General features: G+C 34.7%; 1 protein-coding gene across 3 annotated transcripts in view; it reads right to left on the reverse strand.

Moving 5' to 3' along the window:
- The window catches only part of Macrod2 (mono-ADP ribosylhydrolase 2), a 1,801,573-nt gene that overhangs the window by 89,477 nt on the left and 1,695,498 nt on the right, over positions 1-16,598 (reverse strand). For all 3 annotated transcript variants that reach the window (XM_070006718.1, XM_070006720.1, XM_070006719.1), the window contains one exon: positions 2,179-2,256. In XM_070006718.1, the coding sequence (XP_069862819.1) occupies positions 2,179-2,256 (78 nt within the window). The remainder of the gene's footprint in view (positions 1-2,178; positions 2,257-16,598) is intronic.

Here is a 16,598-nt window from a genome sequence, read left to right on the forward strand (position 1 = left end):
ACTGTTTTTAATGTTGGGCCTATCCTTTTTGTGCCTAAAATTTTGTTAAATCATAGATCTGTTCCTTGAATTATTAATTTGAATTATACCATCTATTGCTCCTAGATTTCTTTTTCCTTTTGGTTTTCCATATTTAGGTCTCAGTTAAATTTTTTTTTTGTCAGTCATGGGGCCTGAACTCTGGGCCTTGGCGCTATCCCTCAGCTCTTCAGCTCATGGCTAGCCCTCTACCACTTGAGCCACAGCACCACTTCCGGCTTTTTTTCTTTTTGTTTATGTGGTGCTGAGGAATCAAACCCAGGGCCTCATGCATGCAAGGCAAGCACTCTACCACTGAGCCACCTCCCCAGCCCTCAGTTAAAATTTTCTATCTTACTTTTATCTCTATAATGCATGGTCAGCATGATTGTTTCATGCTTTGTGTCTTTACCTATTATTTTCATCTCATACAGGTTTCCTTCTCTCATCCTTTGTGTTTCATGTTGCCTTGTTTCCTAATTCTTTTGTCTGGAAATTTTTATGTGTGTGCTAGGTATATCTCACAAATTATTCATAAATATTATTTGCAATATGCTAGACTTTTTTCCCCTCTGGTAAATATTTTACTTCTTTTCAGGTTTCTTGGGGGGAACTAGTAGTCTGGGCTGGTCTTAGTTTAATCTGAAGATTGAGATGAGTTGAAGGTGAGCCACAGGCTTTAGAAGGTAGAGCTAATGCTACCTCAGTCTTCCTGCTAGGGTGAATTCTGCCCCAAACGCATAGTGGCTGTTAGGTCTCTTGTCCTTTTACCAATGGGATTTGAGGTACTTTCTGCAGAATCAGAAAATGTCCTAAGACAAAAATGATTCTAAATTCTAGGCTTCCATATATGGAAAGTTTTCTCCTCCTAAAACCTTGCTTGACAAGTTTTATTACCTTGTTTGCTCTCTGATGACTTTAAACAGTCTCTTGACATCATATATGTCTGTATTTACATACAAAATATTTGTGAATAATCTATTGCATATCTTATAATATATAATGTTTACATTACACACATATATAATAGGAAGCTATATGATATATAATCAAATTATAAATAATATGAACACATACACATATTACCTTGTCTAGTTTGTTTATTTGCTGCTAATGAGATACATGGTATAAATTATTTTGACTTCTGTTATTGTACAGCAATCCCTAATCTTGTTTTTATTTTTAAAAAACATATGCTATATATTTTGAAGATGAAAAATACTTAAAATATTTGATACCAATCTTGAAATAATGATTTTAATATGTTCATACATTCAATTAGTTCTTTACTCTATAGTCACTTCCAATTATGCCTTTCCCAATCTTGGATTTTTACTTCTTTACTGCATTTATGAGTTACTGCTGAGTATGGGCTTTTGATTAGTTTACTCAGAAAGGATACCTGGGAAGCACATTTTCTTAATCTTTGTAATCCTGAGAAAATATTACACTTGACTTTATGCATGAATATTAACTTCACTAAATATAGAAACTGTCTTTTAGAGCTCTGAAGATGTTATTCCATTTTCTCCGAGCATTTAGGTTTGTGGAGGAGGGTTAAGGCTCAATGGATTCTGGTGATATTGCTTATAACTGGATTCTGGCTTTCTTGTATACTTTAAAAGCCTTCCTTTATCTGTGATCTTGAGAAATTCCATGAGGCTATGTAGGTGTCTGTTCTTATTTGAGTTTTCATTATTTTTGCCCCTAAATATAATGTGTATTCCCATGTTTGGGGCAGAGAACGTGGTTTGCATTAGCAAAACTTTTTTTTCTGAAGATTGTTTCATTTCTACTGGTTGTATTCTCCTTTTTTGTTCTTTTTGTATTCCAAGGGTATGTAGATCTAATCTACTGGGTTTATGCTCCATATGTCTCACATTTATTTTCATTCTTATCATATATTTATTTCAATAGTCACCTATCCCAATGTTTATAGAATCCAGGCAGGTAAGAATAATAAAAACAAATGAAGGCAGACTAAATCAAAACTAATGAGTGATGGGTATTGTGGAAAATCCCCCATCTCCCAAGATGGCAGCTGCCAATCAGCCAGCATTCAGCACTTACACAATGTTCCCGCCCAGAAAAGCTCAAATCTGTTTTCTGAGATATATTTCCAGTACAAAAAAAATCCCTGAAAATTTTCTCAGAACTTACCATTGGGATGATCTTGGTCACACTCAGAATGATCTGCTACTTCATCATCTTTTATAATGTTGTCATCCTTTGCAGAATCTGACAACAGAGAAGGAAAAATTTTAATGAGCATTTTATGGTGGAAAAGCAGGTTCCAGCATTAATATGGTAGGTTTATGCTTGGGGAGAGAGAATTTATTTAAAAACATAAACATGAGAACAGTCAAGTGTCTTCATGAATAAATAATATTTTCTTAAAATATTACCCAAGATATATGCACAAAACTTTCAAAGGTAGAAAATTTAGTTGTAGCATTTTTTAAGAGACAAAATATTACAAAGCAGGCTTCATGCATCAGTGAAAGCCTTAGAATTGTGGCAAAGGATATAAAAAGAAAGCAAAATAGAGAAAATTAAAGGAATATCTATTTTTTCTGCTCTTACTGTTTCCAGTACTAGAGTCATCCACAGATGGGTGCCTGAGTCCTTGAAAAGTCAGATTCAGCCCCTCAGAAATCTAGTGGTAATTAAGCTTCTTTTCGCCATGATGTATGCCAGTTGCATAAGACCAACAAGGGAATGCTGACCTGCTGTTCCATGCAATGTCATTCCATCCTTCTTGTAGTACTTCTAATTGTGGAATCAACATAGGCTCATCTTTTTTTTTTTTGGTTACATTACAATATTGTATAGTACACATTACACAGGAAATAATGTGGGTAAGAGGATTTAATGATGATGAACAAGCTATTGCAAAGCTAGAAGTTTGAAGTCTCCCTGAAAGTTCTTTAATAAAGATTAAAATGAGCCAGCCTGTGAATAGGACAGCAGGAATACAGAAATCACATGTATTGATATAAAACTAAAAAAGCGGGTAACACTGTTCAAAAAGAAATGTACTCCTTTTTGGACTTATATAACGGTAGCTTCTTTGTATATCACCTTTACAATAAAAATTAAAAACAAAATGCAACATAATAAAAACAATGTCAGATACTACTCTGGACTCCAAGGAGTCAATTGGAAACAATGACTCAATCTCTGCCCTCTTGAAGCTTATGATCCTATCAATTTTTTTTTGGTCTTTCTTAGGGCTTAAACTCAGGGCCTCAGCACTGATCCTGAGCTTTTTTGATCAAGGCTAGTGCTCTACCAATTTGAGCCACAACACCACTTCTGGTTTTCTGGTAGTTAATTGGAGATAAGAGTCTCATGGTCTTTTCCTGCCTGGGCTGCTTCCAACCAGATTCTCAGATCTCAGCATCCTAAGTAGCTAGGATTATATGAGTGAGCCATTGGCACCTTATTTTGCTTTTAAATGTAGCAAAGGAAAGTAATTTAAAGATATTGAAGTTACCTGCTTTGTGGCTATAGAAAAACACATGGACTGCAGACTTATTTAGACCTGAATTACCAACAAATTGATTGCATCTCTTCCGGGTTTGCACCTCCCCATTGAGTTCTAACTCTCTAATATAACCAAACAAAATGGCCTCTAAAACAAATCATTCTGGGTTTCCTTTTCTCTCCTTACTCCCTTTCTCTCTCTTTTTTCTCAAAATTTGGAGATAGCATCAAACATTATGGTTCAGTATATTATGAGAAAGCTTATTTCTTCAATTTGCCAGAAGCAACATTTTTTGATGGACAAGTAAGAAACCTGGGTAGTTAACATATGATTCAAATTTAATAACCAGTGAAGCAAATATACACCCAAAGTGTACAGCTTTAATTAACTGCAAATAATTCCCTCAAGGCAAATGTTTAATTATCTCCACTGTTTCTTGTTTTTTTTTTTCTTAAGACTTAACAATAAGTTTAAAAGTCAAAATTTGGGAGCAAAACAGAGCACAGACACATTTTCCCAAGTATTATCTCCCTCATGTCAAATTGGTTTAAACTAGCTCCCATTAAAATAGGCCTTTTTAATTTTGGAGCTTGCATATAGATTAAAACAAAAAAATACCTTCAATCTTTGTTTTTCCTGCATTGACACTGAAAATAAACAATGAAAAAAAGAGCTAGCTGTGCCTGGGTAAATGTTAAATTTAGAAGTATTTTAGTTTTACTTGTTTATAGAAAATCTTATCATTTGACATGTAGTCCTACACACATTTTATTCCTTTCAACATTTACATTTTAGAATTATCTATGATTTAAAATTTTTTTCAGGGTGATAGACAGAGGGGTTACAGTTACATAAGTAAGGTAGTGTTTACATTTCTTGTCTAATTTGCTACCCCTTCTCTCATTTTTTCTCCCTTTTTCCCTCCCTCAATTCCCGCCCCCCCCCAAGTTGTACAGATCATTTCCAACATATTGTCACTGTTGTGTTGGTTCTCTCTTTGTTCTTTGTCTCACCATTTTGTTGTTCCCCCTTCCCTTCCCTAGTTCAAATAAATGTACATACGGTACCCAGGGTACCAAAATTAAATACAGTGACAACAGGGGATATACATTAATGGGCAAAACATACAAAATAAACAAAAAAATCACATAGCACATTGAAAACAACAACAAAGAAAAACCTCTTGTGTCCAAGTCTTAAGAGTTCATTTTACTTAGTATCATCTTATATGATCATACATACATAATTATTGAGCTATTCTGCTCATCTGCTAATATTGTACTAAATGTATACTAATCATTACAAATAAGGGAGACAACGGCCCTATATTTCTTTGGGTCTGGCTTACTTCACTTAATATGATTTTTTCCAAGTCTTTCAATTTCCCTACAAATGGGGTGGTGTCATTCACACAATTCCAGTGTGTGTGTGTGTATCACATTTTCTCCATCAGCAGATGAATGCATCTACCTGAGGGGCATCTGGGTTGGTTCCATATCTTAGCCATGATGAATAATGCTGTGATAAACATAGTTGTTCTGGTAGCTTTAATGTGGCCTTGTTTGTGGTCATTTGGGTAAATGCCAGAAGTGGGATTACAGGGTCCTAGGAAAACAATCTTCTCTTCCACCATCTTCCTCCCAATTCCTTCTAAGATTTTATTTGTATTAGAAATTTACTCATTTAGACTAAACAATAGTCTCTTATGCTTTCTTACTTATAGTCCTAACTTACATTACACAACATTTTGTTATTCTACTAAACATTCTTAAGAAATGTCTTTTGTTTTGTGTTTCTTTTGAGACAAGGTCTTGCCATGTAGCCTTAGGTAGGTTGGAATTTAGGATTCTCCTCCCTCATCCTATCCAGTTCTGGGATTACAAGCGTGTGCTGCCACAGTCAGGCTCAGAAATGTCTTTTAAAAGATGATTTTACAATGTAGTGGTAAATTGGGTCATATAAGTTGAGAGAAAATCATCTGAAAAATTAAATAACTGGATCATACCTTTTTGGTTACCCATATGTATCTTTAGCAAATTAGTTCTACTTAATTTCAGTTTTCTTAGAGAGTTGTTTTCATATGACTAAAGCACCTTCTGAGATTATTATGAGCCCTATATATAATTAGTCTAATGTACTTTGTTTAATACATGCACCAATTTGCACAATTATTTAACACTACTAAATATAGTATTGTATTTAGATCAGATATCCTGATATAAGAAAATATGGGAAAGACCAGATGACTTAGAAATAAATATGTGAACACCAATGTAAATGTCTTTGTGTGATGACTAATATTAATATATACCAAATCTATTTAGTTTTGTTTGTGTGCCTTTTCTCCATAATGGGTTCAATCTTCACATTTGTCAATAAAGTAGGATGAAAGTCATAAGCTCTTGACAGCATCCACAAACCAGGTAGCTCTAGAAGATTCTGCCCCTTGAAGTCACTCTGGTAAAATGGCTACTTGAATTCTCAGCCTCATTAACTTTCAGAAGACTAGATCTCATTCATAAAGAATGTAATCTGAAATAACAGTGTAGTTTTCTGTTTAGAGGTCAATGAAAGCTGTACTGTCTGTCTATAACTATATGTACATAAAATAATTCATATTGACAGAAGGAATATATGTCCAGTTGTTATGATCTGTATGCTATGAGCCTCTCCGCAATGGATATGCTAAAATACCAATATTTAAAATGATAGCAAATGGGGGTGGGACTTTCATGAAGTGATTAGGTCAAGAACATGGAGTCATCATAATTGACATTGGTATCTTTACGAAAGGTGTTTTGAAAGAGTCCCCTCTTCTTCTACTATGTGAGAATAGAACCTCAGAAATGCCGTGTATGAACTTGAAAGTGAGCCCCCATTAGACACTGAATTTGCCAGCCCTTATTCTTGGCCTTCCACTTTCCAAAATTGTAGTATATAAACTTGTTTTGTTTAGAAGCTATTCTGTGTATGGAATTTTGTAATGATAACCTAAGCAGGTGAAGACAGTAGGGTCTAGAGTCACTAAATTGCTTAGGAGTTCTATACAAGTTCTATAAACTACCATAAGAAATGTAGTTGGATATATTAGATTCTTGTAGCACCATGGATTTTCATATTTTAGTTCTAAAGTTTATCATTTGGCAATATTAAAAAATGTAAAACAGTTATCACCCAATTCTAAAATTCAATGTATTTTTAATAGCAGAAGCCAAAGCTAAATTTATATGCAGATTCTGACTTTCAAAATCTTTAAGGTCAATGTCTTACTTGAAGAATTTTTTCAAATGCAAATTTTAAATCAAATTTTGAAGTCTAAGGTCTATATATAGATGTGCTTTCAAGAAGAACAAGATTGGAAAAAGAAACATCTTTGTAATTCAAGAATTATTCTCTCATTTAGAAAAGTTGTAAGAGGTATAAAGAACATTTAAAATGAAGTGAAAACTCAGTAAGACAGAATTTTCAAAAAGTATACCTCTTTTGATATAGTCAGTCATACATATCTACATAGAATTGTATATGTATGGATTTAAGCTGAAAATGATGGAACTGTTGGATTTTTTTTAATGAGCATACCTAAAACTATGAATCAGAAAAGTACTATCATTTGCCAAGATGCCCCTAGAACAAATATTCTTAACCTTGGAAGTTCCCTTTTTAGAAGATATACAAACTGGCATTTATATATTCACATATTCATGTTCCTGAAAAGAGATAGTTTCTATTGCTGTCTTATAGGAGTCCCTGACCTCAGCAAGAATAAAAATAGCTATAAAAATTTATATCCTAGTGCCTGTGATGTGAAATTGCCATTTTGCAAAAGATTTTCAGGACTGTTTCTGAAGAATTAGCTACCAAGTTTGATACCCATTCAAAACTTCTTCAATGGTGGCAAATTTTGAATTGTTAAAGAAAGACTGACTTGAGAAATAAGATATTAAATATTGGGCTATGGCTAATAAATGACTCCTGCTGGCATAATACTGTGCCCAGATTAGAGATAAAGAGAAGGTATAGAATTACAGATAAAGTCCAGCATGGTAGCCCATGCTTATAATCCTAGCTATTTAGGACACTGAGATTTGAAGATTGAAGTTTGAAGTCAGCCTGGGCAGAAATATTTGTGAGATTCTTTTTTCTAATAAACTAGCAAAAACTCTGAAGTAGAGGGGAGGTAGGAGTCAAATGGTAGAGTGCCAGCCTTGAGTGAAACAGCTAGCCAAGACCCTGATGTCAAGTCTCACAATTAGCACAAACATTAACTACAATCACAGATGATTAATTGTCTTTGAAGACAGTTTCAAGCCAAAAAGTCTACAAAATGCTTCTAGCATGATTGTTAGTCATTGATTGCTCATGACAATGACAATCATTTTAATGAAGAAGCTTTAATGTGTTTGTACAATATATATGCTGTATATAAAACCAACCTGCATCCTTTGTCAACACAGTATGGATTCCTATACATAAGAAACAGAGAATTATATAAAAGTTGCAGAGAAGTAGTTGTTTGGTTTTCCTTTAATTCTTGCAAACTGGTTTGTAAACTATATTAAGCAAACACCTGCCCTGGCCTGCTTACTGGGATTTCTGGCTTATTATGTAATATAGTTAGGGCAAAGTAATTTTCTTCCATTTGAATGTAATGGTTATGATTGTCCACAATATACTAGGGTCTAGGCAGATGTTTCTGGTCTTGTGGAAACTTTGCAATGGCCATTCCTTAATATAGAGGAAATAGATCCTGAGTATTCACATGAGAGTTGGTGATCTGAACAGTTCCCGGTCCCAGTGAAGCTGAATATACAAGGATGAACTATATTTACCTGAAAGGTAATTCACATACCTAGGCAGGACATGGCTCTGGGAGTCAGGAGGCCCAACTGAGCTATGGTTGGTCATTTGTCTTCATTATGCTCTCAATTAACCCCCATTAAGAGGTGGCCAATGATTCCCTGAGTTTTGAAATGTAGAGCTTAACAGCCTTTGAGGTGAGTGGAGAAATTACCATTGTAGACAACTAACTTGGTTTCTAGTAGAAAATACATCCCAAATTCCAAGCAATAAACATGGGTAAAATAGCATGAGGATTCTTTCATCCAAGGAAATGTTATTTTTCTTCAGGTTGTGATGGAAAAGACAAGTCAGAGACTCAATCATTTGGATGTGATAAATATGATGTATGCTAGTTGAGGACTGTGATTCAGGATTTAGAACCATAAGCTTATAATGCTATAGAAGTCTATCATCATTGCATAATCTCAGTTGCTACACCCAGGAATGTATCTTGTTGACCTAGATAATCTTTTTTTTTTTTTAAGATTACAATGCTAATCTCAAATTTCTTCAAATTACTTTCAGAAAATTCCTCTGTGTAACTGTTTCTACTTTTTCCTCATTATTCACCTACCTGAGTTGGATGGTTTCCCTAAGATTTTTATTGTCTACTTATAAAATAAAGGTTAATAGAGGAGGAAATACTGAAACCTGCCACCAAGGCCTCACTAGCCCTCTTTCACTCAGCAACTGGATTAAGAATCATCACAATGCAAAACGGAACAGCTGGATAGGAAGCAAGGAGGGTCCATGATGGAAAAAGAAATGCTTAATTACCCTTTCCATCAAGTTAATTTTCCCCTTTGGCAAAGCAAACAAAGGCAAATCTGCTCTTGTTTTTGGTTGTCTGTGACTTAGCTCTTTCATTATCCTTGACCTCCTCTTTGTGACTCCTGTTGATCTTTTTTTCCTCTACCTTCTGAAGCATTGTACCACAGTCCTTTTTTTTTCACATTATTAAAAAAAATTAAAGCCAAACCATAGGCATGCATGAACTAAAGCTATGGCTCTGAATATAAACAGTTGGAATTCTGTTAAGTAGTTCATTTATATTAATTGATTTATCATAAGACATGATTATGGTTAATAACTATTAATGGTATAAGATTGTACAGAGGATGGATTCCTTCCTAGATCCACCCAGATAACAGAATTAGCAGATGCTCAATATAAAATGTTAAGTCTATAAAATGGCATAGCATTTGCTTGTAATCTATGTATGTCTTCCTGTATACCTTAGGGACTTTACTAGAAGTGACTTACAATATGTAGTAATACTTTTCATACCTGTAGCATAATATAGTTATCACCTACAGTATAATACCTGAATTACCAAATAAAGTATAAGTCTCATAAATAGTTGTTACACTGTTTAGGAAAATATACATGTTCAATAAAATGCAACTCCTCCCTAATACTTTGGTCCTCAGTTGAATTTATAAGCACAAAGCTTCAAGATTAGGAGAGACAATTATACCTGAACATTGCTAAGAAGGTGATTTTCAGTGTTCTCACAATAGCAAAAAAATGTGATGTAATACTTAGGTTACTTAGCTTGTTTTATTCATTCCACATTGCAGATATGTGCTATAGTTTTTACCTCAAATATTCCCCCAAAGTGCCTAGTATTAAAGGCTGAGTCTTCAGTTAGATAGTATTGGGAAGTGGTAGAACCCTTAAAGGGTAAAGTCTAAGCGTTAGGTCATTGGGAGGGTGTTCTCAAAGGAGGTTGGGGGATCCTGGCCTCTTTCACTCTCTCTTTTCACACTGGCCACTGAAGAGAAAAGACTCTGTCTAGTCCATATCTCTGCCATGCTGTGCTTTGTCACAGCAGGAGGTCCAAAGCAATGGTGCCCATTGACCATGCTTAAAACCTTCAAAACCATGAACCAAAGAAACTGTTGAAACCATACACCAAAGGAGCTTCTTCTCTTATTACGTTGCTTATCTAAAACATTTGTTACAGAAGCACAAAATGAATACAACATATTTCAAAATATCACATGTATATCTTAAAGACATACAATTTATTAAAAAGGTTACTGCTAAAGCTGAAGAATCGAAGTGATTCATTTATACTTTGGGTTTATTTGATATGATAATAAAAGATTCATGTGAGAGTGCAGCATAGAAGATATCTTTCCTTTGGGAAAGGTGATAAGGACTTTTGTAGCTGTTTCTGAATAGTTACAGCTTGGCTGTAGTGATGAATTTGTTCTATTTCATCGAAAAGTTGAGGCAGTGGAGTCTATCTCCAGATTCATAAAAGCTTCAAATTCTCGGCGTTTTCAGCCAGCCACTTAAGACAGTAGCTGCTATATCTTTTAACACTCACTGCCAAGAACCAAAGATTACCTGGAGTCAGGCAAAGACTAAGTTATATACCACCCTATTGGATCAAAACTTAGCTTTCTAAGGAATTACACTATTTGAATTCCTTAAGAAGACAAAGGCAAAGTTCAACAAAATAAGCCTCAGGAAGAGAATGCTAGAAAAGGGTGGGATAGAGTCAAGGGGTAAAGGGTAGACAATGAAGAAAAGAGGGGAAGAATGCAGTCAAGAATTCAATGCATATCCTACAAAATTAAAAAGAGTGAGGGAAGCAGTGAGTAGGGGAAGGATGGGTGAGAATGTTGAAATGGGTGACATTGACCAAGATGTATTAGTTTCATAAATTGCTTTGGTAAATGGCAACTCCTTTGAACAAATACTTAAAGAAAATAAAAAAATGAGAAAAGAAGAAGAAAAAAGTAACCCTAATTATTTCCTGCAAATGATGCAAAGTGAAATATCCAGAGACCATAAAAATCATATGGATCCTAGTTGGGAAGAACTAACTATGCCTTCAGATATACTTTTTTTTTAAAGTCATATTTTCAGTTATTTCAAAATGTATACCATTCATGAAATTTATACCAAACCAAAGTTAACTTACAGGGGAACATCTTGGTCAGGCAGAATAAAACAAGCTCAGTAATTTCCATTTTCAGATACTACCCTTGTGGTAGAGAAAAAAATCAGGGCATTTCTGCTACTATAGGAAATGCAGTGTATAGAGGTATTTGCATGATGGGGACAATGTTTTGCCCCATAAGCTGAGAAAAAATGTTTTAAAACAAAATACTGTAAAATGTTATTTTATGAAGACCTTCAGAAGAACAGTAAGGGTTAACTTTAAACTGCATTATTTCTTTTTTAAAGAGGATTTTATTTGAATTTGCTATTGGTGTTGGTTTAACAAAAGGTTCTAGAAATTGTTATAGTAGGTCTTTCTAATGTATTGACTGAATTAATCTGCTTAAGCTGTCACAGCACAATATCTTAGACTTGGCAACTTAAATTGCAGTCATTTATTTTTCACAGTTCTGGAGGTTGGAAGGTCAAAGTCAAGGTGCTAGGAAATTTGACTTCCAATAAAAGACGTCCTTCTAGTTTATAGACAGCTGACTTGTGGTTATGTCCTCACAGAGCTTGTACTTGGAGTATGTTTGGGGAGAAAAAAGATGTCACTTCCTCTTCTTTATAAAGTCACTAATCCCATAATGAGAACCTTGCTCTCTGACCTCATCTAGACCTAATTATTTCTCAAAGTTCTCACCTCCAAATACCATGACAGCAGAGAATAAATCTTCAAGATATGATCTGAATCTGAGACTCAATACGTGAATCTATGATGAACACATTTGGTCCATAACACTGATATATGAACTGGTGCTTATGAGTTATTTGGATAGTGAGTATTTTTAACATGTAAATATTAGCTATACTCCTGGGCATACATGCTTCTGTTCAGAACAAGGTTACAAAATATATTTGGAAGTGGAATTTTCTCTAACTGTACTTTCACTTTTGCTATCATAAGTCTCTGGTACCAGAGTCTTGGTTCTTTACCTACACCCCATAGCCAGTGCCTATACTGTATGCATAAAGAAGTTACAAAGAAATCTTAAGTGACATTCAATACACTCAGTTGGCATTGATGCTGGCCAGTAGGAACTGACGTGTCCATAGGACTGGGGCAAAATCCTGGAGCCCCACAGCTTTGCCTCATATAACTATGCAAATATTTCAGTATTTCAAAAGCACTTGAAGCAGTATACAGAGGTGTAATGGCAGAATATCTGCTTTGTTTTTAGTGAATATCTGTTCCATTTTTAGTGTAAATAATATTGAAAATTTTCTCAAACATAATTTATGAACCAACAATTTCAATGAGAAGTAGTTTACCATAAGAACCTTCAATATAAGCCCTGAAAAATCCTCAAATACCCATTTCTGATCACTTATTTGATGATTTATGTGTGATAAGAATTAAGAATAAGAATATATATATTTCTTATATGATAATACTATTACTGGCACCATTGCTCACAGACTGTTGGTCCTTGTCCCAAGAATTTTCATTCCATAAGTCTCGGGTGAGGTTTGAGAATCTCTAGGTGATGCCAATGTTGTGGCTTCTAGGACTATTCTTTGAGAACTCCCTTGAAATACACTAATGTTGTTAAAGCCCACATGCACATAAGCCCTCTTTTCTCTGAAGCGGAATTTTGGTTTGTATCCTTTTGTAGCAGGTCCACAGACTTTCCATCACTAGAGGGTGGCTTTCGTGGGTATGAAGGAAGGACACTCTGATAGGGAATCTGTGAGTTCCAGATCAACGTATGAAGGTTAGAGAGACATTTTGAGAGCATCCTTCCTTTACATTAGACATATTGGATCGTGTTAAAATATACTAATCTGCCAAGCTCTTTGAATCTAAAAAATAGCCAGAAAATAACCTGCCTAGTCATAACATTTATGATTGCATCAAACCCTCCAGTCCATCAGGAAAGATCTCTCTCAGAATAAACCTTACTATTTCAAACGCATGTACGAAATAGCATAAGGACACATTATTTTTAAAGGGGTGAGGGTGAGGGGATAAGAAAGAGTAACTGAGTGGGTGAATTTGAACAAAGTATATTATATTCAAATATGGCTATTACAATGAAATCCTTTTGTATTATTAATATGTAGAGAAAATAAAAGAGGAAAAATAAAGCAGCATTATGTCTCTAAGCGTTATTTTATTTCTGCTAAGTAAACAACCTAAGAGCTGTTTTTTCTAGTATTATATCACAGATCTTTGATTTAAAATTTAATATCACATTTGTTTATATAATCAGACATTGTTAGCATGTGCTCTATGTTGTAGTTTAAAATAAATTGTGCTCCTGAATGTCCAAAAAAAAGAATAAAACTTAAAAACTAAAAGGTTTTTCTTATGGTATTTTCTCCTTAAGTTAAATCTAAACACAGCTACCAGTCATAGGTGGCTAAGGAATACTTATGATGTGTCACATCCAGATGACATGTTATGTAAGTGTGAAATGTTCATTGCATTTCACAGACCTGTACACAGAAAGATAAATATACTGTCATGATTTTTTAGGTTAACTAAATTTTACAGTTGGCATATTTTGAATAACTTGGCTAAATAACATATATCATTGAAGTAATTTTTGCCTGTTTCTTTTTTCTTTTTTTAATGTGGCTATTGGGACATTTAAAGTTTGCACCTGTGGTTCTCATCCATGACTCATAGTTCAATCTATTGGACAATGCTCTCATAGAGAATCTAATATTAGGATGATTTATACCAATCATTAAAAGACATGTTTATTTGAAGTCCAGAATATAAGAAATTGTAGCTTGTCAAAGAATCATACATTCAAAAGTAGGAATTCTAATTTGGTTTATAGAGGAGCATTAACAGATAGTGATGGAAAATGGTTGGGAAGCAGAATCTAATTAGGTATAATCAGAGGTTATATTGTGAGGAGGAATTAGGGAAAGGAAGATAATAATAACTGTGTAACAACTATCACACTGAGAAACTACTTATATCCAAACATAAAGACCTCGTTGCTTTGTGACAAGTGTCATGGTTGAAGTGATGTCCTCATACATGATTGGGGCATGAGGAAGCACTAAATAATCACAATAAAAATTCAGAGTGAGTCTGCTCTAAAACATAGCAACTATCTAAACATAGCATTCATTTCAAGAACACACTCACTTAAAACAAGTATCAGAACACCTAAAATGTATTATATTCATTGACAATAGAAATGTTTAGGAATGAAGGGTTTATCTGCTCTGGTTGCATTAGCTGGGATTCAAACAATGCCTACACATGTGAAACATGCATGCACACATGTTTTCCTTCATCCAGAGGAGATAAATATCCAAAGGGTAGAAGAACACGTCACTAAGAGTATTTTCTAATTTTCTCTTCAAAAAAGAAAAAAAAACCCTCAAGGTGTTTTTGTTTTTGTTTTTGCTCTTGCCCTCAATGTGTGTGTGTCCATTTACCTAATCTAAGTTCTGGTTGCCTTATTTGTGAAATTAGAGAAATAACAGTACCATCATCTCTGTTAGATATTGGGTAGTTGTTCAACAAACTAATTTTCCTTCCCTGAATTACTTAGGAGGAATATACAGACTCCTATAGTTAAGTCACTCATGTACCTCTACTGGACGATGAGACAGGAGTATTTAATGTGTTATGTGCTACTCTCAAGTGTGCTCATAAAAACCATCCATACAACCTTTTTTTTCATGCCCCATTTGCCGAATGGATATCAAGCTTCAGGACCACTTTGGGGACCAGAGGTGAATAATTGTTTCACTAGTTTGAGTCTCTGAATGCCTGCATGAAACATGACCCGTCATTATGGATTCCATGTGTGAAAAACAAATTTTTCTTATACAAGCCTGATGCTTTTGTTATAGCAGCTAGCAGTACCAAACCCATATTTTTCTTTCAATCAAAAATTCATTGAAATAATTAAGTAAGATGATATTTGATGGGCCACTTTTTGCCATAATTAGTTTTTAGCTTCAAGCAATTAGGATCTATCTACAGAAAATTCTTAGGACACACAATTACTTTGCTCCTGCTGAAAGGAAAAAATTAGCAAAGATGATGACATGACAGCAAAGATATTTTGAGGACAAGGGAAGGGAATCTACATGCTAAAAAGCCCTGCTTCATTTTTAAAGTTTTTCTCCTGAAAAAGTAGCAAAATAGTTGTGGCAACAAAACCCAAATCTAGTTTATGCTCAGAAGAAAGTTTTTCTTTCTCTCTTTCATTTTTTTCTGTTCATTTTCTTCCTTCCAGAAATCATGTTATGCAGTCTGATAAGGAGATAGAATCTTTGCAGTTAGAACAATAGTTGAAAAATCCAGGCCATGTGGTTACCATTTGCACCACAAGCAAATTCCTGAATTTCTAGATAGTTGATAGAATAAGGAGATTGTAGGTGCAGAGAAGAGGGGAAAGGCATTAGTACACATGGAAGAATATACTTGTAAGATAAAATGACACTGTTTAGAGACTTAGGTAGGAAAAGAGTCTGATATACTTGGTTAGGTGTACTCAGAGGGAAGCCTGAAAGAAGAATTTGGTCAGAGAATATTGTTCAGAAAGGAAAGATTTATGGATAGAAGAGTTACCTTGAGCCAGGACTCTGTGGTGTTGATCTCCTGGTATTCCCACTGATCCTAGCATATGTCAATAGTGGTAGATAAAAATAAATCAAACAGGGTACATTCAAGTTCTCCAAACTAGTCCCTGACAGGACTTCTGTTAGCAAGGAAGTTCTTGAAACCAGGAAGTCTAAGGCAAGTCCAAGATGGAGAAAGGATGGTGCTTATTTTCCTGAAACTGTTAAGAATGATCCAGAAAAAAACATAGTGCCTGGTGCTTGGAGCAGTCTCAAGGCCTTAACTATCTGCCCTGAAGTTAAAGTTCACTGAGAAGTTTGTCTCATGACCAGTTGGGAATATATATGTTGAGTAGCAACTAACTGATTCCAGGTGGTGGATGGATGTAATTGGCATGTGTGACAGCTACAAATGGCATGGGTGAACACTGTGATAGGTTTCCATGCTTTTGGGGGAGAGTCTTAGAACTATTTGAGTTTCCTAGGATCAGAGAAACATCATAAATCATAGATCAAACTGGGAGAAATGTTGAGCCTCAAAACAAGATGTGTGTGTTGTTTTCAGAATGTACACACATTTAGGAGTGTTGCAAGTCCTTCCGCTAAGGAAGTAACCAATATGCCTTTCCATTTTAAAAGACATATCCGTGTTAATCATAAAATGAAATAGGAAGATAAGATATTTAGTGTCATCAGTGCTTTTTAAGAAACCTTGTCTTTTACTTGACTTTAATATGTTCTGCTATAATGTTGACCTTATGGA

This window comes from Dipodomys merriami, unplaced genomic scaffold, assembly GCF_024711535.1.
Source record: "Dipodomys merriami isolate MVZ:Mamm:240054 unplaced genomic scaffold, mDipMer1.0.p SCAF_7, whole genome shotgun sequence".
NCBI classification, from domain to species: Eukaryota; Metazoa; Chordata; class Mammalia; order Rodentia; family Heteromyidae; genus Dipodomys; species Dipodomys merriami.